General features: G+C 40.1%; 1 protein-coding gene across 1 annotated transcript in view; it reads left to right on the top strand.

Moving 5' to 3' along the window:
- The window catches only part of ZC3H12C (zinc finger CCCH-type containing 12C), a 45465-nt gene extending 19237 nt beyond the window's left edge, over window positions 1-26228 (top strand). The window contains exons 2-6 of the mRNA XM_049822803.1: window positions 1138-1904; window positions 14171-14310; window positions 17071-17305; window positions 18206-18312; window positions 19073-26228. Coding sequence (XP_049678760.1) covers window positions 1210-1904; window positions 14171-14310; window positions 17071-17305; window positions 18206-18312; window positions 19073-20469 — 2574 coding nt within the window. The 5' untranslated portion in view covers window positions 1138-1209 and the 3' untranslated portion in view covers window positions 20470-26228. The remainder of the gene's footprint in view (window positions 1-1137; window positions 1905-14170; window positions 14311-17070; window positions 17306-18205; window positions 18313-19072) is intronic.
- The last annotated feature ends 458 nt before the right edge of the window (window positions 26229-26686 follow it).

The following is a 26686-nucleotide window of genomic DNA, read 5'->3' as shown; positions in this document are numbered from 1 at the left end:
GTCTTCCCTTAATGTAAATTCTTTTTCATGGTAACCTTGCAGTACAATTGGTCCATATGGTCCATTTTTATCTATGAGAAGTAATTTATCTTTTACTTTTTTGAAACAGTTAGCAGAGATTCATGTAAATAAGGGAAAGAGGTAGCGATCTGCTTTTAAATGTAGACTGTGGAAGTAATTCTTGTGATGAAATGGGTAGCTCACTTCTCTATAACTACCGTTATGCAAAATTCCTCCAGAAAAACAGATGTGGCAAGTGTATGAAGTCCAGAAAGCCGCAACATTAATTCCTCCATGACTTCTGTCTATATAAATAGTTTTGATTCAGCAAAAGGCTTGCACAAGTCTAGTCCAAGAGTTGAAATCAGCTTTTAATTTTGTTGCCTTGTTGGCTTGATGAATGGTCTGTTGTAATCAGTGCAAAGGCTTCCATTGGCTTTATTGGCCATTAGATCAATCCATGTCTCTAAATGCTGTATGTGTTAGTAATGCAACACTCTGTTGAGAGCAGTTAGTCTTTCTTGACTTAATTATAACTTTGCAAGGGAATTCAGAAATAGTTTGAGTGTATTCAGTTGAACTGATAGTGTCTTTTAGGCCAATAACTTTTTATCATGTTTTCTGTTCCTAATCTATTTTATGTGTTGTGATGTCTTATATTTGCCTAATAAGCCAGATAATCTAGTGCTATGCTAATTTCTTTCTATTCAACAGAGTTTAAGGTATTTAGTTTAAAAAGCTTTTCTAGTACTTGTATTTTATAGCTGCGGTTTTTTTCATTATTAAAATACTGTCTTAAGCTAGAAGAAATATCTCGGTTCCTTTAAATCATGACAAGACTTCTGTCTCTACATTACAGTAGGTAAACTTGCAGTGTTTGGTTTCCTATTCTTTCATAAACCCATATCTAGAAAGTAAAAGCATTTGATACACTCAGAAAACAGATGATCAGTTGTTTATCCGCTTAGCTATGGATGTTCCTTAGAAAAAAATTTTTCCCAAAAAAAGTTTCCCATGTTTTAGAAAATGTTGTATTTCTCTGCTGTGAGAGAATAAATGCAGTTCTGAGGAAGCAGCAAGAAAATACAAAACAAGTAATATGTGTAACCAGTTGCAACGTTTTTGTTCTCTCTTTAGGAATACGGAACACTTTATATTCAGGAATACAAGAAAAACAGCAAAGTGGAGTCAAGTACACGCAGCAGCTTCATGGGCTTGAAGGATCATCTGGGGCATGACTTAGGCCACCTTTATGTGGGGAGCACTGGCACACAAATAAATGCAATTGTACCTTGGTCAATGGCAGAGAAGCCAACGATGGATAAGGTTAATTCTAGGAAAGATGATGTAGTCAAGGAGACATCTGAAGAGACTTCCGGAAGCTCCAGCTGTGACTCTGAAGAAAGCACAAATTCTGATAATGATTCAGAGAGACTGAATAGTTCTGCATCAGAATCACATGTACTGCCTAAGACTCACAGACAGCTGTGCCGATCTCCTTGCTTAGAGCCTCATATACTAAAAAGAAATGAAATCTTGCAAGACTTTAGGATAGAAGAGGCTCAGATAGTACCTAAGGAAGTCAAAAAGCCCCCTGATGTGCTGAAAGAATATCAAACCAAACTGGAGTTTGCACTTAAGTTGGGTTACTCTGAAGAGCAGGTTCAACTTGTACTAAATAAACTTGGTACTGATGCTTTAATAAATGATATTTTGGGAGAACTTGTCAAACTTGGGAATAAAACTGAGACCGATCAGACTGTAACTAATGCTAACACTAGTGTAATACGTGAAGCGTCTTCCATAGAGTCTCAGAGGTCAGAGTCTCCACTGCAGGAGGATGTGACAGAGGATGGTGACAACCTGAGGCCTATAGTTATTGATGGCAGCAATGTTGCAATGAGGTACGTGACCATGAAGCTTTTGCTTTTATATTTAAATGAAAACAGAATGACCTTTTCTTCAAGCACTGATGTTCAGTATAATTGCCTAAAACTGTATGCATGTTCTCTCGCAAGTGTCTTCATCGACCCCACAGTATGCCAGTCTTGTAATGAGGCTAGAGGTCTGTAAGAGTTCAGTGGTTTGTACTCAGTGTTAAAACAACCATAGGTTAATGCCAGTCTCCCTTTGTAGGCAACTATCAAATCTCTCCTTCCCACTGCCAGCCTAGTACTTAGTTAATTTTTGGTAGGCACCATTGCTATGGGTAATTGCTGTATCCAGTTACATACAGGAGGTTAAAGCAAATGTAAGATTCTTTATGATTATAAAATAGTGATTTAGAATTGAGTGGCTTAAAGGATACTTATTCTTGGTAGGCCATTCTATGATAACTGGTCTGTCTGTAAAATTGGTCTTAGTTCTCAGATTTGGAGTTAGGTTTTATTGCTACTAATTCCTGAGATTAATGTGCTTCAGAGTTTCACTTATGTGCCCACAGATAACAGCGTATCCTCACAGATAACCTACAACATTCACCCATCTTGATCCCAGTCATCTAGTTGCATAGCAAGAAACTGGTCTATGGGGAGGCCCTGAGGTTCATGCTTCATCGGTGATTAGAGAGAGGGGATGGCAGAGAGAAACATGCTGAGAGATGGGGGTTTATGGCTATATAAATGATTGAATGACAAATTGATTAGTAACTAATTGGGTAACTCATTAGGATTATCTGATTACTAGCATCATGGTTTGGAAGGTCAATTTTAGTCTTCTGATGACTTGATGTGGTTTTCATTGGCTTAGTAATAAAAGTTTGTGCAAGACATTTCTGGGCTAAATGCACAGGTTTTTTTAGCTCCTAATCAAGTCAGTTACCTTTAAATGAGGCTTTTAAAAATGAAATTTAAATACAACTCTTTATTTATGACAATATGATAGTTTTTGTTTATTTAAGTAGATGCGTTAATCCATAAAGCAAGGATGCTTCTTTGTAAATGGGGTATTCTGTGAGTTCTTTTTGCCTGATGTGTCATTCCTAATCTTTTTGTTCAAATTGAACTGTAAAGGAAGTATGTCCAGTTGAATGAACACTGTTCTGGTACTCAACCAAGAAGTTATCCAGAGACTACTAAAATGGGCTTGGATTGTATTTCACATAAATCTAAAACAGTTGTGTGAGTGTTAGCTAGTTAGCACAGCTCAGACTTGGTGGGTGGACTTAGGATCAGCTTCTCCCACAAACTGCACTGAGCACACTCCAGAAGCAGCTCCAGATCAGTCACTTTTCCTTAATGTGTATTCTGCTATTAGCATAAATATTTAGGACCTGCCTTTCTATGCTTAATTCACTTTCTTGACCACCTACGTAAAATGAGCCAAAGATGAATGCATGCTACAGGGCCTTAAAACAGATTATATCTATTAATATAACAGTCTTTCTGTATCCCAGGAATTGAATTAACAGGTCTTTACTTGTTTTCTACCAAATTTAATCACAGAATCATTCAGTTTGGAGGGGACCTCTGGAGATCTTCTAGTCCAATCACCTGCACAGAGCAGTGTCAGTTCAAGGCCATGTCAAGTTGGGTTTCAAATGCCTCCAAGAATGGAGACTCAACATATTGTCTGGGCCAGTGTTTGAATGCCCTCGCTGTAAGAAAGTTTTCTTGTTTTATGTTTAAACCACATTTCTTGTATTCCAGTTTGCGCCCATTGCCTCTTGTCCTGTCACTGGACACCAGTGAGAAGTCAGTTTCTGTCCTTTTTATTCCTTCCCATCAGGTATTTATACGCATGAATAAGATCCCCCTGAGCTTTCTCTTCTCCAGTCCCAGCTCTCTTGGCCTCTCCTCCTATGACAGGTGCTCCAGTCCCTTGATTAATTTTGTTGTCCTTCACTGGGCTCTCTCCAGTATTGTCCCTGACTGTTTTATACTGGGGAGCCCAGAACTGAACCCAGTGTTCCAGATGTGTCTTGCCAAGGCTGAGCAGAAGGGAAGGATCACCTCCCTCGACCTGCTGGCAATACCTGTTGGCCTTCTGTGCTGCAAATGCACATTGCTGGCTCATGATCAGCTTGGTGTTCACCAGAACCCCAAGGTCCTTCTCTTCAGAGTTGCTTTCCAGTTCATTGGCCCCCAAGCTGTACTGATACCTGGTGTTAGTCCTCCCCAGGTGCAGGATTGGCACATCCTTCTGTTGAACTTGCAGAGGTACCTGTTGGCCCGTTTCTCTACCCTGCCAGGGTCCCTCTGAATGGCAGTACACCCACCTGGTGTACTCCTCCCAGTTATGCATCCACTGCAAACTTACTGAGGGTGCGCTCTGTCCCGTTATCTAGGTCATTAACAAAGATGTTAAGCAATGCTTAGCCCAGTATCAGTCCCTGGGGTACACCAGTACTGATTGGCCTCCAGCTAGACTTAATGCCATTAATCATAACCCTTTGAGTGCAGCAGTTCAGCCAGATTTAAGCCCACCTCTCTGTCCCCTTATCTTGCCCATACTTCGTTAGTTTGTCAGTGAGGATGTTATAAGTTTGTCAGAAGCTTTGTTAAAGCCACAATAAACAGCATCCGTTACTCTCCTAATCCACTGAGCCAGTCATCTCACCACAGGGCTATAAGGTTGGTCAAGCTTATTTCCCCTTCATAAAAATCCATGCTGATTGTTCCTAATCTACATAATTTGTTAGGAAAGGGCTTCCAGGAGGATTTGCTCCATCACCTTTGCAGGGATCAAGGTGAGGCTGACCAGCCTGTAGTTCCCTGAATTATCCTTCTTGCCTTCCTTGAAGATAGAAGGGATATTTGCTTTTTTCTAGTCCTTAGGAATATTTCCCAGTCACCACAACCTTTCAAAGATTACATCAGGGTGGACCAGTCTTGAACTTGGCGGAGGTGATCCTTGAAAATCAACCAGCCCTCCTGTGCCCCTCTTCTGTCCGGGGTCATATCACATGGGATTCTCCTGAACAGGCCAAAGTCTGCTCTCCTGAAGTATGGGGTTGTGATCCTGCTTTTTGCCTTGCTCGCTCTTCACAGGGTCCTGAATTCCAACCACTCACGGTCGCTGCAGCCAAGGCTGCCCCTGACCTTCACATCTCTGACCAGTTCTTCCTTGTTTGTAAGTATGAGGTCCCGCAAGTTCCCTCGTTGGGTCCGCAGTCACCCACGTTAAGAAGTTACCATCAATGCACTCCAGAAACTTCCTGGGTTGCTCATGCCTTGCTGTGTTGGCCAGCCTATTGGCAAAGACACTTTTGTTCTGCTTGGTCAAATGGATCCCACCTCTTCCTAGAAATCAGTCCTTGATTATGAAAGCCAGTCCCATGTTCGTAAAAGATGAGTCCCTGTTGCTGACACCAGCTGTGCAACCAGTTTTTTACTGGCAGGATCTGTCCTTTTCCCTTCAAGAAAATAGGTAATAGTAAATAAGCACTTTAAATACTTAAAAGGAAAGATTTCAGCTTTTACAAGTAAAAGAACAATGTTCAAAGCATTGGGGGAAATATGGGAATTCATCTGCAGTTTAGACAATCTTGTTCAAATTTCTGTATCTAAATGTCCAGGGTCCTGTTAAGAGTAACTAACCTATAAATTGGCACAGTCTTTTCTTTTCTTTCCTCTTTGCTTTTCCAAGCTGTGGCCAATGAGTTCACTTCAGAGTTGCTAAAGGTAAATGGGTCTGTGTCCTAAGTAAGACTGTAGATAGTCTTTCGAGAGATATTCTTGGTAGCTCTCTCACGTGTTCTCACAGAAATGGGTAGACTGTGATCTATGTTCTTACTCCCATGTTGTTGTAATACACATACTTAATGATACCATTTACTATTAGAATTATTCTAGATAAGAACTGCTAATTTTCCTTTAAAGGATGTGTTTGATGGGGGCAGGGGGAAGTTTTGTAGAGAAGGTTGAGGTGAGTGATGTCTGATAATACAAGTAGGATGAGACAGCTGTCCTATTCTGGAAGCATCTGTGTGCTGCCCTGTGTCTCCCTTGCATGACTAATTGAGGATGCGGTTTCACAAAACATCTAATGAGTGACACAGAGTGGCTTACTTTCAGTCTTGCCTCTATCTCACTGCTGGGGATGCTTTCCTACCTGCACCTCATCTAGTGACTGCATGGCTGCAAAATGAGTTGATTCAGCTCCCTAATTTGGAGGGGAAAAAAATCGGAAAGGATTATTTTTCCATTAGACCTGTAAATGAAACCCAGTGTTCTTGTGGTTGTGAGAACAGCTAGGTCTGACACAAAGGAGGAAGGATGTGTCTGATTATGTGACTGGATGTTCATGTTTGTGTAACTGGTTGCATCTAGTCAACTGGTGATGGGTGGATTTGTGGTTCTTTGAGGGCAGCACAAAACAAGGCTTGGGCCAGAATAACTTCCTCTGGCCAGCCAGAGCCAGCATGTATGGTGACTACTCATGTTCCAGACAAGACATTTTAGCAAACTGTAGTTTAAAAAAAAAAACCCCACCTCTCAATTTTTCTGCCTTTTGGTAATGCTTGGAAAGCTTTTCTTATACCTTGAGATGGCATTGCTTGTCTTTCGTGCCTTAAACTGAAAACTGTTAATCAGATACATCTTGTGTATTTCAATTTTAAAGCTCCAATATTGGCTAAAGAATATGAATTGGTTAAAGTTTTAAAAACAAAGCAAACCCACTCTTTCAACTGAATAGCAGAAAGGTGGCTTTTGCAGGCTATGACTTGAAGAATTCCCATTTAGTTTCTATGGGATACTTCAAACCTGGTCTTGTTCTTTCATTATTCTAGCTTTCATGGTGTTGACTTAATCCTTTTCCAGAAAAGTAAAGATGACTACATGTTTAAGCCTAACACACACAGTCTTTTTTTAGACTGCTCTTACAGATGAGACTGATTTTTCTCTGTGCGTGTGTGTGTAAATTTAAAACCAGAGCTGAACAGCAAATTAGATAATCCCCTAGAACAGCTGTAGAGCTTGATAGACACTTCCCACAGCTGAGAGTGAGGCTGGACTAAGGTGTAGGACCTGGATTCAGTTTTGCCATACCTGAGCAGTGACCTGTGTTGGCTTTCCAGAGAACTGTGTAGCTCTAACCCTGTGTCATAAGGTGGGGGTTTTTTTGCATGTAGATGATGTTGTAATGCAAAATCTTCATTTAGAACCTTAGTCCACATGACTAAGGCAGGCATTTGTCCATAGACATAAAAATGCACTCAGGACCTTATTTATATGCACAGCATAGGTAATAGGTAACACATTCCAGTCAGTAGTAGTTCTGTATCCCTGTGTGATGAGAGTTAAGCTACCCTAAATTTTCCCTTTACATAAGTGATGTAGACAAAAGAAGGTGATCTCCACCCATCTAGCAACAGCAGATCGTCAGCTCCTCACCCCTACATCTGTCTGTTCTCCAGTGGGTTCTTGGACCTGCTCTTCCCCGGCTTCCTCAGCTGAGCCTGCACAGTCTGGAATGGAGGGGAGAAGGTCCTGTTTCTCCATGAGACAGCAGAGGCAAGGTTTAGAGGTTCTCTTTTGCCCCTTCATCTTAAGAGTTCCCTTTACTGCTGAGGTTGAGAGGGATGGAGTTCCTTCTGAAGAGAGAAATACACTGCAGCACATTTGCACAGTCCTTCTCCTTTGCTTGTCCTTTTCAATGATAAAGTTGGGATGCCGAGAATTGCCTAAAATTGGTTATTGCTGTGATACTTCTCGTTGCTGGAATCCAAGTCAGGCTTTTGCCACCAAGAAGTAAGGAGTAAGGAACAGAGTTGTTAGTCACAAAGACAGTGGGAAAATTTTAACTATATTATTCGTTTGCTTCTGTTCCATATTTGTTAATTTTCCCTGGCTACCCTGGGTGCCTTCAGACTTTGCTAACATAAAAAGAATGAGTTTCAAATTTTACATAAATGTATATAAAATTATGTTGAAAACATATAGGCAAAAAAGGCATCTGCTGTGCTTACAGAGAGTGCAACATGAAGATAACACTTATAAGCAAATAATTGGATATTTTATTTGCTGTATTATAATTTTTAGGCAACCACTTTCAGAATTATGTAGGCAAAAGAGCTGAAGTATTTTGATCGTGTGCCATCTGGGTTTGTAGGTTGAAATCAGTCAATTTTGTTTTGAGCAATTAGATTCTTCTGAAAACTTCACCCTTAGGATTCCCAGGCCATGGAGGTGATGCACTTCAGTTTCCCCTTTTGGAAAACCTTGGCTTGTATGTTTAAGTGGTGCTTGACGGTACTTCATTGCACCAGGGAAAACACAATGCGAGATAACCATTGCATACTTTATTTTTCTTTGTGAGAGGAAGATGCTGATTTGGGGGAATTGTTTTTTAGTTAAATGCACTCCCACTTTAGACAGGTGTTTTACAGTTTTCTTACAGCTCTCATGCTCAGCTATCCCTTCAGCTGTGGATGTTCTAGGTGCTTGGTGGCATCAGAAACATACACCCAGGCCTGACAGACATGACAGAGACCCCAGTGCCATTCAGGAGTGGCATTCAGCTGGAGGAAGTGTGAGATACCCAAAGGTGCCTAACTAGCATTAGACATCTCTGTTTAGGCAACTGAGTCTTGTCCCCGTGCCTTAATCATGAGGCAGGTCATTTGGCTGTAGTAAAAGGTTTCCTGATACCCTGTCTACATAAAAGATTTTCCACAGCGGCAAACTATGTCAACCAAAGGATGGTTTGATTGTCTTATCTATTCCATCTGTCATCTTCATATGGCAATTTAATTGTATATGTATTTTAACAAACTGACAATTTTGCTGCATTAGCCTCTTCTCAGATTGCGTGTTGCTGAGCTTGGTAGACACGATTGTATCTTAGTACCTTGATTCAGACATTCATCTTTCAGTGGCACTGGCTGTCTAGTTTCTTAGGTTATTTTGAGAAGTCACTTTAAGGAATAGATAAAAATATTTTTCCAACAAGTAATGATCATGTGGATAGGATCTTGTCACTGGCAACTTTGAGTACAACTTCTCTTTGCCTGTTTTGACCTCTGACTGCTGACTGCATGACTCTTGCTCTATCAGACACCCACATGTATGTCTGGCTGGCGACTGCGCTTGCCATACTCTGTAGAGTGCCTCGGCATTGGAAGCCTTACAGACAAATGTGTTTTGAAAGACGTTACAGCTTCCAAGGCTTTTTTTCTTTCGAAGACCTCAAAGCGTTGGGATGATTTGTCATGGGCTAATGGAAAAAAAAAAAATTGGGGAACTTTTATCCACTTCGTGTCAGCACCAAAATATATATATATAAGGAACAAATACAGGACTGATGGAAGGCCTGGATTACTGAGAAATGCTTTGGAAAAATGATTTCTGTGATTAAGAAATTAGTAGAGCTTTAAAAAAAAAAAAAAATAAATAAAAAGGGATGAAGCTAGTGACAAAACCAGGCTGCCAGGCTGATGAGTCACTAATATGATACAGGGTAGAAATTCTTATCTCTATGCTATGGACTGAACACTGTTTTCCTGCTATGACATGACAAAAGAAAATAGTTTGGTAATTCTCTAAATTTACCAGGCAGATCTGTGTTTTAGTTTTGTTCTTCTTGCTTTTTAATCAATATGCTTTTACATGGGAAGTACCTTGATGTATCCAGATTTCAGTTGTATTAAAACCTGTATGTGTATTGCAACAGACTTTATGGTAGACCTCAGCTCTAGTGTCCCTTGTCATCAATGTGTATGTTTTCTGGAGCTTTCAAAATCTGAGAGCTCCATGTTGGTTTGAATATTGCATTAGAGCACGCCAGAAGTCTTGCAGCTATTTTAAGTAGTCAGTGGTTTAGGAGTGTATACCACAACTCTTTTCAAGACGGTCACTTGAAAATCTAGTTTGGGGGCTAGGAAGGTAACAGAGAAAATGAAAATGTTCTCATCAGATGTTTTGCCGCTTTATACTAACTCTCCTAGCCTAGAAAATGCTTGATTGATTTTTGTTCAGGAAGTGTTATACTAATTTTTTTTTTTTTTTCATTTAAAAATAAAACCACAGCTATCAACAGGCCAAATATAGAAGTGGTGATAAAAAGAATCATTCATGCATGGTGTGAAAGAAATAGATACTTCTTAAGGAATATAATTCATTTTCCTTCAACTAAAAGTGGTAGATTAAACACAGTCAGCAAGCAGAACCAAAGCAGTATACACCAGTGTCTCACCCAGGGCTACAGCTGTCATCCTGACTGCTCTGAGCTTTCACATACTTTTAATAACTGGGAAGAGATTTTTAAAAGAAAAGTTTCATGACAAAGAAATACAAACATTTCTTCTCTTTTTTTCCTTCTGGTTAGTTGTAAAAAAGTCAGAAGCAGCAGCATGATTTCAGTCTTTTCACCATATGATGTAACATAAAGCTGATGAAGCACAAAGATCACAAAAAGGAGAGCATCAAATCAGCATGACAACAAAACAGAAGAAAAGAACAAATTTTAATTGCATATCTTTTTCACAGACTTACTCACTAATCATTTAAATTTCTTGGAATATGTATCCACTCAGATACCAGCTTATGCATGTGTCTGAAAAGGAGCAGAAAAAAATGTGAAGATTTATACGAGCTATAAATCCACTTGCTCAGCAGTGCAGAAAAGCTAGTACGCCTTGTAATGCATTTCCCATTTCTGTTGCATACAGTTTAAGTATATTTAAATTTATGTGCTGGATGAAAGAATTTTAATAGTCTGTATTAGGCAAGAGCAAACTAAGGAGATGAACTGCCTGGTCCTCCCTCTGCCTTTAAAAATGTGGCTTGAATTCCAACCTGATGGAAAGCAACAGGCAAGAATGTCCATTTCTTTCAGAGAGGCCAGGATTTCATTCCAGAAATGATTTCTCAGACTTACAGCAAGAAATGTACTGTTACTAAAATGTAGTCTAACAAAACGCTTGTTTGCCATCAGGAGTGAAAAGTGGTTTTATCCATTTGAAACCATGGAGATTGTTTAGAGTAGTAACAGTACAGTGATTTCACTGGAGTTTAGTAGCTGGAACAAGCCCTTCCTGACTGTTTTAAAATGGATTGCAATATGTTTATGGTTGCACATGACCTGCTGATAGCATGAGCAGTAACTTCTTCTATCAGGCTTTGCAAAGGAGGCCTTATGGCTGCTCACTGGCTACTGAACGCCCACCGAGTGTCCTGGTTTTGTGTTGTCGCAGGGAGATGTAACTAGACTTGCCATGGCTAGAAATACTGTTGGCCATTTTTTCTATGCATATGTGCATTTTAAATGTGACATATCTGTGTGTGGTTTGGTTTCCCATTCCTGGGCAGTTATGAAATACACAAAGATACTACTCTTTCAGCCAAACAAGTACAAGAATAATTGTACAGTATAGAACAATGCCTAGAAAAAACATCGCTATGTGGTTTTTTATTACAGTTATATTACAATGTAATAGTGTATTACATGACATTATCATACAAAACAGGGAATGTATTATTGCAGAGGCCTATAACCATAGCTAAACAGGATATTGAGGTACATAGATGTCTTTGCTTCTGACAGTGTTCCTACTATAGCCCTATAGGCACAGAAGGTGGACTTAAACTATCCTTGGAGTACCCTGTGCCAGCTAAAATATACAAACTTTGATTATTATGGCCAGCAACAATTGCAATATTTTAGTATTTGGTTATGTTTCCAGGTCATTTCTTCAGCATCATTAGAAGAGGACATAGTAGAGTTCCTCACTTAAATCCAGATAATGTTAGCGGGCTCTTTCCTCCCCCTCTTTTTTTTAATTGTTTTTTTTGTTTGTTTGTTTTTTGTTGTTTGGTTTTTTTTTGCTTGGGGCCTGTGACCTTGAACACAGCCTCTGCTGAGGATGATGCTTTGTGAGAGGTGTTAGCTGCGACTCATTCTCTCTCAACACATACACACAGGTGAACATGTATGCCACCTCCTTTGTATGCTTCTGGAATCTGAACATTATTTCCGTTTTTTTCTCAGTTTTACTGTGGCACTTCATCCATTGCAGAATTACTCAAGCTCCCTCAAAGTATCAAGGAATGTGCAGCAGTGCTATGTTTTAGAAAGCTGGAAATAGTAGGTACTTTAAAATGGTCCTATTGGGGGAAAAAAAAAAACCCAAACAAAACTTTCTGGTGGTTTTGTTTACCTCGAAACATGCCAGTAGGAGCTTTTAGGATCGCTGTGGCTGTCCATCATCATACTGTCACCTTCACAAATCACTCCACGGTGAAAGAATTGTCTTTCACCTTTGTGGAAAGCAGATCGTGGCATACCTGCTATACGTGACAAGCCAGCCAAGCGAAAAGTAACAGCTTGCTGCGATGCCCCTGTGTTTCTTCTGCTACATAGAGCTGTGGGCTTGGGAGAGACCTCACAAAAGTTGCTCGTCTCCACCTGTGCGTGGAGAACCCAGACTGGCCCCAGAGGAGCCATCTGACTTGTTCTGCGAAGTGTCTGGTGAGAAGATCCCAAAATCCATGGGCAGACTGTCTCATTGATCAGTTAGAAGGCTTTTTCTAAGATACTGCTTAACTGTTCCTTATGCTAGTTAAGGACTTCTCTGTCCCTACACAATGGGACTATCGTGGGTCGGCCGCAGCTCCCCCCACCAGCAGAATGGGGGAGAAAACAGGAGGAACAGGAGCAAGAAAATTCATGGGTCAAAATAATGACAGGGAAATCACTCACCAAGTACTGTTGCATGCCAAACAGACTCAGCTTGGGGAATTTAATTTAATTTATAGCCAGTTAACAAATACTTAATTACTGATTCAGGTATTGGGAAACAAAAATAGACAAACATTAAAATACTTAGGTGGAAAAACATCTCTCCTTTTCCCAGGCTCGCTTCACTCCAAACCCCTGTCCTCCCCGCTTCATCATCACAGCCTCGCTGCAGAGGCCTCTCCTGTGCCTCGTCATGGCTGCAGGTGACACTCGGTCCCTTCAGAAAGACAGTAAGCAGTGCAGGGGGTTGGGGTCAGGATGTCAACGCTGAAAACGCAGTTTTCCTGCGCTGCTCCTTCCTTCTCGTGCTTTTCCTGTTCTCCACAGGCTGCAAGTCTCTCTGGGGGTGTACCTGCTCCTCATGGAGCACCTCCTCCTCCTCCTCCTCCCCGAGCCTTGGTGTTCCCTCATTCCTTTCTCCTTAGTTGTGGAGCTGGCTAGAGCTGGGCATGCCTGGGTTGGGGCAGCCCCTGACCTCTTTTCACAGAGGCCACCCTGCAGCCCCCTGCTACCAGCACTTTTCTATGGACAGCCAATGGTTGATTACTGTCCTCTATTTTAATTACCTTCTATATAATGAAGATTGTTTTCTTCTTCCACACACTGCCTTTTTTCTCCAGATTAACTAAATGCACTTCCTTCAGCCATTTCCCATAGGTCTCGTTTCACTTTCTTTTGGATTCTTTCTACTTCATCTGTGTCTTTTGTAATAAGTCATGCCCGAAACTGGATGTAGAAGTTGGCTGAGGACTCATCTGCCTTTAGAAAATTACATCATTGTGTCTCTTGCCTTACCTCAGACTGTTATTGCACAACAGATGCACATCTTTTGTTTTGCTTGTGTCTGATCAGTTTCTGCTTAACTGTCTCTCCACAGCTTCTTTAATGCACAATTAATTTTTCCTTCTGAAGTGCAGTACTAAGCAAATTCTTAGTTTTGTCGTGTTGATTTTGGACAGTCTCTCCAGTTTGCCTAATCTGTCCTGCAGTGTGCCTCCTATCCCCTTGGGCTTGGAGACCTTTTCCTCTCCCTGTTCAGATGGGACCTCAGAGCCCCTGTGGCGGGGATCTGCTGCCCCTTCCCCTGCCGCCGTGCGCATCAGTGCTCAGTGCTCATCTGGCTGCACTTTGCAGTCGTTCATGTTGGTATTTCAGGCCTCCTGCTTTCCCTCATCAAGTCTCCGTGGTGCCTGTTATACCCAGTACTTTAGGGTGGGCTATGAGGATTTTTAACACTCCCTACTTATATTTTTCCTTACTTGTCAAATCTGTGTACAGATGCTAAAAATTTTTGGCAGATCTAGTATGCCTCTCCCACACCATTTTGCAAGTGATGCGATGTTTGGGCAAGGCTCAGACTGACTCCCAGCTGCCCTTCGAAACCAAGGAGCAAGTGAAGAGCATGGCTTTGAGATCCGCGTTTCACTGTGCTCTGCTTACTGTCATAGCAGAAAAAAAGTCCTATAATAAGGAATTTTAATGTCTGTTTCAGCCATGGGAACAAAGAAGTATTTTCATGTCGAGGAATCAAATTGGCGGTAGACTGGTTTTTGGAAAGAGGCCACAAGGATGTTACTGTGTTTGTGCCAGCATGGAGGAAAGAACAGTCAAGACCTGATGCTCTTATCACAGGTAAGCTCTGTTCCACCTTTGCTGGTTTGTTTGATGCTTTGTGCAGCATGAGTGCTACTGCTCAAATGAACAAATCTTTAGAAATGAAAGACTATAATAGAAAGCATCTTTGGTGAAGTAACTTCAGTGTGATCTTCAGGAAGGAAAAAGACAAAGCAATGCTCTCTCCAAGTCCTCCTTTTCTGCTTGCCTGATAAATTTTCCATTAACATTGCTACTTATTTCCTGAAGAATGTAATTTCCATTTTTTAAAACTGTTATGCCCATCTAGCATTGGCAGCGAAGAGGTTTGACGTTAGTGGTTCACTGGGTGATCTTTCTAGTGGTGAGCAGATTCTGCCAGACTAGTCTGTCTGCCGGTCACCTGCAGTGAGTCACTGCCCACACATGGGGTTACAGGAATTAGCCTGACAGAAAGGGAACAGTTCCCCTTTTCATTGTTACTATTAACAAGTGAGACAGCTTTTGAAAATTTTAATTTTGAATGTGTTTATCTAGAAAAAAAAATTGGTGTATAGGTATTTATTTCCTGATCAAACTAATTGATTCTGTGTGAAGGCTGGAGAGTCATCCTCCCTCTGCCCTAAAGTTGAAGCAGAGGAGAACCTGGGGTTAAAAAAAACAAACTAGAATTTAGGGAGGGAGAAGGGATTGGGGTTTGGGGGTTGGGTTTTTTGTTTTGTTTTTTTTTTTAACTTGGCTACCTTGAAAGCAGGGGAAGCTTTTGAGAGTAGTAGCTATGGCTTCTAAAAGAGTATGGAAGCATGTTTTGATTACCACATGCATTTTCAAGTGTCTGGAAAGATCTTCACAACACTTCATTTCATTTGCTTGATTGCTACTAGACTATATCATGTTGATGCAAGAAAATGTTTGGAAAGCTGCTGTTCTCCCCTCATCACAGACAGCGTGCAGCCTTTCTCTTGAAGCCTTTCTCTTTCACTGTACTAGTGTTTGAGATATGAGAAGAGCATTGGCTAAGTAGTAAAGATTTGGCTATTTAGAAATAAATTGTGACATCTGCAAAAAGTGGACAGGGCTAGAAGCCCCAAAAGGATTTTCAAGAAAGTAGCAAGACTTAGAATTGACCGGTTGTCTAGCAATGAAAAATCAGTTTGGCATGTGTCATCATGGACCCTGAAAATGGGAGGAAGATCAAAGCAGGTTATCTTCTGTAAAACAGAGTTTCTTCAGTTTTCTTATCAGGATGTAGGGAGCCTGTTTGCTACTAGCCTTGAGAAATACATTGTGCTGACACTCCATTTCCAGAGATACACACCTGAAATATGTGGCCACCTGGAATTTTGGAAAAGTCTTAGATGACTAATGTGAGGATGGTTCTAGACTGTCAGTATTCATGAGAAGCTTCTTGGACTAAACAACAGCTGCATCTTTCTTATTATTACCTACCAATCATTACATGGCAGATTTTTTTTATTCTTTCTTAGTGGGAAAAAAAATAAATCACCCTCCATCATACTCCTACTCATCATTTACTGCATGGCGGGGGGTGGGGGGGTGGGGGGTGAATACAAAAAGGTTGGATTTAATTTAAAAACTTTTGCTTTTTCTACTAAGCAGATGAATGCTTGTATCAAATATATTGCTTATATGTAATATTAATGCTGTATTTCTTCCTGTTGGAGTCTTTGTTTTTTTCCTAGATGGAACACGTTCCCTGTTAAGTTTCTTATGCTACAAAACAGTTGAGTTATTTGAGATCTCAACAATTATTAAAAGCCGTGACTCATATTCACTGCGCAAGCATCTTCTGCCATTTTAGATGTTGCTTAGCTTTAGGAGAATCAATACAAGGGGTGTGTGCCCCAGTACAACCTCCTTAGTAGCCTGAGCCCATCTTTCAAAGCTCCTTGGGATCTCCAGGTTCCACACAAAGAAAGAGAAAATGCTTTTGGATAGGTGATTGACAGACTGTGTAGGAAAAGAAGGAATTACATAAAATGTTAAACATGCTTATTTAGCAGGATTAAAGAGGAATCTGTTTGGATCTGATAAGACCTTGTATATAAATTTGTAAACCTTTTAAGGAAAGATACATGCTGAACTATTACTGGAGGTAAAACAAAAACCAAAACCACATTTGCTGTTGGTTACAAGATGGCATCAGAGGTCTTTTTAGGGGATGCTGTTAATGTTTGTGAAGATCCTGAGTGTTTGTATAGAATGTGGGTTTTCTAGTCCTTGAGGGTACTAGTAGTAACTTGTTCTCTCGGTAGGCAGAGGCCTTTATGAGACAGTCCCATTAACATGAGCTACTGGAATTATTTCAAAAGATGTTTTTTGCTGGGTGCCACAAAGACGTGGAAGAGGTCTGTCTTTACCAAGGAGCTCAGTTACGGGAAACCCTTGGCAGTACTTGGGTGTAGCTGTCCTATTCGCTGAAACCTTCAGTAATGTTTAAAACCACCCCTTCAAACAGAGCTTTTCACAGACATTTTGATAAGTAGTGTTTCTTTTGAACCACAGCAACATGAACAAGGTCCCCTGTGTTAGTCTTAGAAATGGTGTGGAGAAGGTTTTGATTTGGTGGGGGGGGGGGTGTTTGAAAGTATTGCCAGTTGCCTGCTGACTGTAACTTCAAATATCATATATCACACACGTTCTGCTGGACTATAACCATTTAAGACATGTTTAGTCCTAAATGCTTGGCTTTTCTTCCCCAAATCTAATATCTTTGGAGATTAAACTACTATCTTTTTCTTTTTTTCTTTTTTAACTTTTGATTCTTATTCCTTGTAGATCAAGAAATCTTGCGTAAATTAGAAAAGGAGAAGATTCTGGTGTTCACACCATCCCGCCGAGTGCAAGGGAGAAGGGTGGTATGCTATGATGACCGATTTATAGTGAAGTTGGCCTTTGATTCAGATGGCATCATTGTTTCTAACGATAACTACAGGGATCTAGCTAATGAAAAGCCTGAATGGAAGAAGTTCATAGATGAACGCTTGCTGATGTATTCATTTGTTAATGACAAGTAAGTCATTCTATCTTTATATGTGTCACTAAAATAACTGAGGAAAGGACAGTTTGAAGACCTGTATGAATTTCTTATGTTACACCCAAATTGTTAGGTACATGTAGGAAAACAGGAGGAATAGTTGATCATAGATTTGGTCTTCTGATTAAAAGTATTCGAAATCTGGTTTTTGCTAGACCTTTTTTATAACAGTATTTTTATATTTTTGTGCAATTCTAACTCTTTTGGTGTATGCCAATGTGTATGCTATATTTGATGTATACTATGGTATAATATTCCAATTCTCTTGATATACTGAGACAGCATTTTTGAGTGCCTGTGGTTAGACTCCTAAATACTAGAGTCATAGAAAAACCCATGTTGGAATGAACCTCAGGAGATCTCTAGTTCAACTGTCTGCTTAGATCCATCTAGGGTATCTTCATACCCTGGCATACAGATCAACTGCAGTTATTACTGATGGCTTCTTGTAGTGGAAGGGACTTGGTACTCTGCCAAGCAGACACTTGTATTTGAGTGCCTAAATACTGATGGAGGAGTCCTAGACAATCAGAACAGTTTTGCAAAGTTAGTTGTGGCATTTTAAGAAATTGCTGCCTGTATTGCTGCCCTTACTTTCATTTAGGAATGGTTTGCCACAGAGCAGTCAGCAGAGCTAGACTAAAGGTGTCTGAAGCAGACTAGGAGTGTCCACACAGTCTATTTCTGTGACTCATCTCTCAGGCAGTACCTGCAGCAGAAAGGTGGCCTTTCAAAACAGCTCGCAAAATACCCAGGCTTAAAAATGTCAGCATGGCAGGTTATGGTGTAGGACATAGCCATGAGGTTCTTGGTCATTGCATGAGGAATATAAAAAGGCTTGCTTGCTTCCATAATATGTGGTTTTTTTCGTTATAGATTTATGCCTCCTGATGATCCTCTTGGCCGCCATGGTCCAAGTCTGGACAATTTTCTTAGGAAGAAGCCTATTGTGCCAGAACATAAGAAGCAACCATGTCCATACGGTAATTTGATTTAACTTGTCAGTTTTTCTGTACTGCTGGGTATGGGAACCAAGCTCCTGCTTTACTTTAACACTGCCAAAAATAAAACCTTTTTAACAGAGGTTTTTACATTGTTGTCTTAACCTGAGAATGGTTGAAATAACGAACTGATGGTGGAAACTGAAGTGCTTTTTTTTCATGTGCTAGTTAGAGAACATTTCTGTCTACCAGCTGAACTGAAGGAGCATAAATCGTTCGTAGGAATAGATCCAAAACAGCACCTAAATTCTGCAGGTTCCAGAAAGCCTTTTTCTAATGTGATTTGGTCATAAGACATCAAAGTTTTCTTCCAGAAAATTGACTGAGCTGTTAGAAGTTTAGCTACTGAGCATCCCTATAGGGACACCACCATCTTGACTGAGCTGAAACCTGCTGGTCTTACGACTCTGTGGGACTTTCCTGTTAAGTTTTCTGCCTGTATATCTCCTTGGCCCAATACAGCAGGTGTGTACAGAGACACTGACAGTGTCATGTTCAGCTCAAAATGTGGCTGGTAGTGTTGGTCTGCCTTCCTCGAGCACTAGCTGCAGCACACTACCACTGCCTCTTTTTCCCCACAATACAAGAGAGGAGACCTTAAATCTCACCCTGTGTCACACAAAACCATTTGCAAGATCTTTAAATCATCAGTAAAACTTTAAATGAGGGGCATTTCCATTGTTTGATGATTAGCAGATTTTGGTTGAAGGGGTTTTTTATCTGATTATGTTTGTATTAATAGGGAAGAAATGTACCTATGGACACAAATGCAAATATTATCATCCAGAAAGAGGAAATCAGCCTCAGCGATCTGTAGCTGATGAACTTCGTGCCATGTCTAGAAGCACAGCTGCCAAAACTACAAGTGAAGGAGGACTGGTAAAAAGCAATAGTGTTCCCTGTAGCACTAAAAATGATGGCACTTCTGAGCTGAAGCGTGCTGCTCCAAAGAGGCAATCGGATCCTAGTATAAGGACTCAAGTCTATCAAGACATGGAGGAAAAGCTTCCCACCAAAAACAAATTGGAAACCAGGTCTGTACCTTCTTTAGTTAGTATACCAAGTTCCTCTACTGCAAAACCCCAAAGTACTGCACCTTTAACTAATGGCCTTCCATCCGGAGTTCACTTCCCACCTCAGGATCAAAGACCACAGGGACAGTATCCTACAGTGATGATGGCAACCAAAAATCACGGAACGCCAATGCCTTATGACCGGTATCCAAAATGTGAGTCTCCTGTGGATATAGGGTATTACTCTATGCTGAGTGCATATTCAAATCTAAGTATGTCTGGTCCACGTAGTCCTGAAAGGCGTTTCTCCGTGGACACAGATTATAGGATTAGCTCTGTAGCTTCCGACTGCAGCAGCGAAGGGAGTGTTAGCTGTGGCAGTAGTGATTCCTACGTGGGTTACAGCGATCGGTCTTACATGAGTTCACCTGACCCACAGCTGGAGGAGAACTTGAAGTGCCAACATATGCACCCCCATGGCCGCCTTAACACTCAGCCCTTCCTACAGAGCTACCACGAGTCTCTCACACGAGTGCAAAGCTATAGTCATGAAGAACCAAAGCATCACCACAAACCTCCAATTCCATACATGGCTGTGCATCTACAGCATCCAACAGTTGGTGCTCGTTCTAGTTGTCCGAACGACTACTCTACATCTCAGAGTTCATCACATTCAAAGACCATGCATCTGGGCAGAGCCCTCGTGTCCACGAGAATAGACAGCATTTCAGACTCACGTTTATATGATAATTCTCCATTAAGACACAGAAAGCCTTATTCTGGCCAAGATGGGCTTGGAAGTTGGGATAGGCAGAGTTATGGGATGGATGTATATGGCTACCGCCAGACCTACTCCTTGCCAGGTAACCCCACACAGCCGTGTTACGAGCAGTTTGCCTTCCAAAGCTTACCTGAACAGCAGGACCAGACCTGGCGCGTACCTTACTGTGGAATCCCGCAAGACCCTCCAAGGCACCAAGACACCCGGGAGAAGGTTTACATTAACCTCTGCAACATCTTCCCCCCTGATCTTGTGAGGATCGTTATGAAGAAGAACCCTCACGTGACGGACGCTCAGCAGCTCGCTGCAGCCATCTTAGTGGAAAAATCTCAGCTAGGTTATTGAGAGATGATGCATCTTTGTGGTGTCTAGTAGTTTTCAGCTCAGCTCTAATGCTGAGGGAGGTTTGCTACAATAGCATTTGGGATCTCCTTCTCAGCAAGGAGGTTATATAGTAATCCATTTATGTGAAATACTGTATCATGGAGTCTGTATGTATAGCCCCATGCATCGGAAGTACCAGATATGTTTTGTGTTCTAGTTTGAAAATTTTTAAATGGCTATTTTCACAGCTGGAGAATGTTCCAGTTTAAATTAATATATATATATATATATATAAAAAAAAAAAAATCTGTGGTCTCTGGTTATAATCTTTGGTGCATCAGGGGTTTATATGCAGCACTTTCTATCCTTGTTACATGTTGGGATTTTTAGTTTCTTTTTTTAACTCGCTGGATGTTTGTCCTTGGGCTGCATGGTATTAAAACAACCTGCAGAAAGAGGATTTTGCTACTTCTGGCAGGTAATTTTCAAGCCAAGTTTTTGAACTTTTTACAACACCATAAGTATGTATGTATGTATGTTTGTTATTGTGAGCTTTTTTGTGCTATAATCATCTATTTATAGGAAACAAAGATTTACTACAGCACTGACTTCATGTTTTTTTAAACAAATAATTAAGTTACCAGTTAACAGTGAAATGGGTAACAATATATTGGTAATTTATAGTATGGCACTTTTCATTGCTTGCTTTGTTTTGTTTAAAATAGTTTGTTGATGCAGTCAATTAGGAAGGTGAGATGCAATCAGAGGAGGAAAAAAATCTTTTTCATTTTTTTCTTTTTTTTTTAACTAACTTATGGATAAGGCAAAAGCCTTACTGCCTGCTTTTCCCAGGTGCTGAGGATTTGCAGCCCCCTTTGAACCTAACACAAGCTGCAAACACTCAGAATGTCCCTAAACCAGGCCACCCTGTTTCAGTTCCCATGTGTTGTTACCCAGCTCTGTGTATTTCTGGTCAGTAGAAGGGGGCCTGAAATAGTAGGGCCCCGTTTAGTTGTTTTATGTGTTCCTTCTTTGTATTGCTGCACAAGTGTACTGGATAAAATACGCTTTTCATAAAATATTTACCTGTTTTTAAATGAATTTAATTATCTCAATGCAAGTTTTGTATTTAAGATACTGTTTGATTTTTCTTGCTATTTATCAAGGCTGGCCTGAAAAGGTTTTGTGTGTTGAGGATATGCAACGTTTTTTTAACTGCACTATAGTAATGATATTGTAGCTCAAAATAATAACTTAAACTTTTTTTTTTCTTTCTTTTTGTTTTGGTTAGTGAGGGGAGGGTTGCGGGGAGAGAAGATACTGTATGTGTTCCTGAAGTTAGGTTTTGGCCTGTTGCATCGTATAGGCCTGATTCTTGCCACAAATAGTGTAGTTTTAGAAACAGACAAACCAAGTCTGGTTTAGTATTAGTAAGGGATATTTCTGGTTTTAAGTCATGGGTTTTACTAGCACCTCGTAAGCTTTTTTTATTTATATATATATATAATAGAAATAGATTTTGCAGTTGATGTCAGATGTACTTACGTGACTGCCAACAGTTTTAGGTTTCCATCCATTGTAACAATGTTCAGTGTTAAAAGAAAAATCACTAGTTTACACTATTACTGCTGATAATTTTGGTACACTTGCTGGAATTTAAAGTAAGGCCCTGAAGAACCAGAAAGTACCTTTTACGGTTGATACAAATTGTATCTTTTTAACTGAGAACTATTTTGATTTGTAGATTTAGTAGAAACAGAAATGCATAACTATAACTAGTCTTTTGGGCAACATTTTATCCCTTATTTAAAAATTAGAGATTTCAGACATAGAATAGACTTAGGCAAGTAAAAGTAGGTATTTATTTAGGTGTCTGTCTGGATTTCACATATTAAAAAGAAAAAAGAAACTATTGGCATCTTCTTCCTTCTAAAATCTTTGTAGTGGGAACTCACTAAAATAAAGGTAAAATGCTGCCTGAAAATGATGTCCAAGCACCTTTGAATACGGAGATGTTTTCACTACTTGTGTGACACCGTGTGTTGCAGCGAGTAGGGTTTGGGTATACAGTAAATGCTTCTAAAGAGCATTGTGCTTATAGACATATCCAATAATCTGAACCATGTTCAGCAAACCAATTCAGGACGTAGTGCTCATGCAGCTTCCACCGCTGATGGGCTGCGGGATCTGCCGTCGCCTGTCCCTGCGGCGATACCGGCGGGGCTCTGCGCCATCTGTCCTGCGTTGTCTGTTTAGGGAGAGGACCTCTTCACCTGTGGCATCAGTATTTCCCTGGATTTGGTTGGTCGCCATCCATAGAGCATGTTATAATGTAGAGGTCGATGCAGCGCTGACACTGAGGTCTGGACTGGGAAATGGGTCTCATCTTAGTTGTACGCTAAGATTTTTTTAAATTGAATTACACTTAAGTACTACACCATAGTGTAGATGTAGCTGTTTTAATAATGCAATTATTCTGTTTGTGTTTTTAATGGGTTTCTACATTTATTTTTTTATGTAGGAATTTAGGTCTGCCAAAAGTTGAATTCCTTTAAGCATGAACAGAAACATGTACGTAATAGAGGCATTTTGTCTTTTTCCCTATCATGTGAGCATCAGAATGCTTCCTACCATGTACATGTAGCAGTCTGGCCTAGAGTACTGGATCAGCAGGCTTAGCCATGTTGTTCAAATGGTGCGAGGAGACGCGTAGGACTGTGTGCTGCAGCGCCCAGACCTGGGTTATCAGTATTGGTTGCCTCTGCATACGTTTAATGCAGTATTAAATCCCTGAAAGTGTGTTGATTGCTAGAAAATTCCTGTAATAGGTTCTGTGCTTTGTACTCAAGCACTAAAAATGCTTTAAAAATATAAGAACAGGGGTAATTTGGTGGTTTTTAATGTTGTGCAATGATGTGCTAGTTCCCCTTAGACACTCTTGCGTTGGGTAAAGCAGATCTACTGTGGACAAAATATTGGCCTTGATATTTCCTTTGGTTTTACTGTGATCTTAGAGAGAGTGAGGAGTTGCGTGTGAACTCCTCCTTGATAAAGAGATCAGTCTATATATTTAACAGCCTTTAGAGAGGACACCAGTAATAAAAATGAATGCAATGATACTGGTCAAATACTACATTTGTCAATGTAATTGCATTGATGCAAATAACTGAACTGTAACATCCTGTGTTACTGAAACAGTGCAGGTAGGTCAGTGACACTGTCTTTGACCCAGCTGAGTGCTAGAATTGCAGTGAAGGGTTAAGTACCTTCAAGTTAGGCCTGTCCCACTGCAAAGAAGAGGGCAACACTTTCCGTTATCTTCAGTACTTGAAAGTTGTTTTGTTACTTAGTAGAAACTCTGTATTTTTAGATGCAATCGCAAGCTATTATAGCTGCATCAGTAATAGTATATAGATACACAGTATTTTGAATGCATTTACATTGGGCACCTGCCCACAACTGTTTTGTATACAACAATGTGTTGTCAATATTTAGAGTTTTTTAATATGTCCCATGGATACCTAATTTGGAGCTAAATATGCCCAGGCTATGACAGTATTCATCACTTTGTTGTCTTTTTTTTTTTTTTTTTTTTAAATAGGTGTGTCTGCATATATACGTATATAGACACACTCACATATACTTGGCAAGTGGGTTTAAGACTACTGCTAATAGTCTGAGGTTAAGATCACATCTTTTCAGGTGCCCTATTTTCTTTGGTATGTCTGAACTGTAGCTTGGTCCTTCACTGCAAAATAGCTCTGGGGAGAGCCAAAAGCCTGCTGTGTTCATGTGATGCGCCAAAAAGAAGGCGTGCCAGTCTGGTGAAGCCCTTTGAAGGGGACTTTTGCAGCCTCAAAGTATGTGGACTGTTGCGGAGCTGTTGATGATCTGCTGTGAAAGTCATAGCTAATGGTGAACACTTTTCCAAAAAAATCAAAGCTATCGGTATAAACCAGAGTACCTCACTTGGAACAGAAGCTGGAGGCGTTTGCTGCAGCAAGGTGAGCGCTGGAGGACTAAATGCCTTGGGTGAGAGATACCGCAGCGTCTTGCCTCAGTCAGAGACTACCAAAACATTTATCAGTTGATGGTTTGACCAAGGTATTTTCGATGTGTAAAGCTTGAAAAATGAGACACAATGCTTTTGTACTCTCTGGAGCATTTAGAAAAATACCCAACTGACTTTTCATTGCTACTGAAAATTTTAAATACTGTGCAATTAAAGAGACCATTTTTAAAAATAAAAATAATTTAGAAAGTATTTATTTTGATTTACAGTGTGACTCTTGCTAATTTATTCCTTGCATTATAAGGCTGTGGTGGAGTGCCGTTTGTATTTTTTATTTATCATAGGAACTAAAACTGCCAAGAGGAAAAAACAATAGATTTAAACTTAAAATTCTATGGCCTCATTTTGTTTTTTTATAAAAGGGCTGAGGTTTTATAAATGTCAAGTCATGTGTTTTATATACTTTGTAAATTTTAGAGAAGTATAGTTTAAGACTTTTGTTCAAATTAAATATGTGTATGCACATTGTTTAGACTAACCATGTAACTAATCCTAAAATCATCTGTGTTAAATGACTGTTCCAGCTAACCTTTTGCTAGGTAATGTGAAAGATGTTCAGACTTTATCTTTAGATGTTTTCGAATACATTTCCTATATCTTAAAGTTTCATCAGAAACTGGTGATCTAGTCATCTAATCACATGTGAAATGTCTGTTTGCATGTGACTCATCCTACCGTATGCTGGGTTTTCCTTGCAGGGCATTACAAGGTAATACACTGGTACATGTCAAGTATGTAGGAGATGTTTATAAAGGCACTAGCAAATACAGCGTGTTGTTCATAGTTACGAATATGCTTCAAATAACTTTCCAGCTTCCATTTTCAGGTCTTAAAGGGTTGTCATAACTTGTGGGTGAAGTGTTTATTACTCTGTCTACTCTTTAAGCTAAAATGATTGCAATAGTTCTCATCCCCTTTCTTGGACTTAATAGCTGTTGGAGGGCCCCGTTTCCTGAACACTTACATGTATGCCTGACTTGAGCCCAAGCACTTGCATGGGCTGATTTTAGCATCATTAGAGAATCCCAGAGTAAAACAGGTGTATGTTTAAGTGTGGGAGGGCTAGGCTGGAGCACAGCTGGGGAGGTGCATGCTCCCAGAAGGAGGGGGGATCTCACTGGTGCTGACAGGTCATTTGGTCAGAATTGCGTGTTGTGGGTGTTGGGAATGCCTACAACCCAAATCTTAGATATTTAAGCACATCCATCTTCAGTGTTTCAAAGATGTAACAATCTACTCTTCACCTTGTAAAACAAAACCTCTCCACTTTTTGTAGAACAACCTTTTTTCTTTTGGTCTCAGATGAAGTCTAATTTACGATCTTAGGTTGGCTGGTCGGTTACTTTTTATTTATCTGAATGACATTCTTAATGAAACTGATATTTAAGAACTGTTTTACCAGCATATTACAGAACATCCTGCAAGGAAACAGAAATGCAGATACAGCAGCAATAATTGTGTTTTGTAGTTCTTTTCCCCCTCATTATCTCTGTACTTGTGTTGAGTAGGTAAGATTTTAATACTGTCCTGAAGTCCACTCCAGCAAAAGCATTAGTTAAAAACAATGTTTGGACTACTTGATAAAGCAATTGTCAAACTGGCTCTTCAATCCTTCACTGGTTCTGTATTATTTCTGTGATGTGACTATTCACATCTTAAAACCACCTTCTACACCATACAAAAAAAAATGTACATGGATTCTGCTTTTAGAGAAAAAAATAAAGATTCATTTTCCTTATTGATGGGCTGGTTTTGTTTCATAAAAAAACCCACAAACCACAAAAAAACTCAACAGCGGTGAGTTATAGACAGCTTTGTGTTCCTGTCTGCACAACAAGACTGCTCACTTTCAGTAAATTCACTCAGGGAGTTCCAAACATAGAAGTGGTTACAGATTGTTGTAATTTGTATTTAATAGGCTGTTTCCTCTCAGTTTGATTACTAAGAAAACTAAAACTCCAGCGTTAAGTAGCCACATCAGTCATTTAGTAGCAGAATCTGGATTTAGATGTTGTGCCAGTGGACCTGGTCTCCTTTCAAGCACTGCTACACATCTCTTCATATTCCACTGTGTAATTATTAGTGGCCTAGCCCTGAATATCATGGGGTAGATAGCATAGTTATCTGACGAATGCAAAGATACAGCAGAAGCTGCTATAAGCTGTG

Source organism: Accipiter gentilis, chromosome 19, assembly GCF_929443795.1.
Source record: "Accipiter gentilis chromosome 19, bAccGen1.1, whole genome shotgun sequence".
NCBI classification, from domain to species: Eukaryota; Metazoa; Chordata; class Aves; order Accipitriformes; family Accipitridae; genus Astur; species Astur gentilis.
The sequence above is the reverse complement of the archived record's forward strand: the minus strand, read 5'-3'. Positions and strand labels throughout refer to the sequence as shown.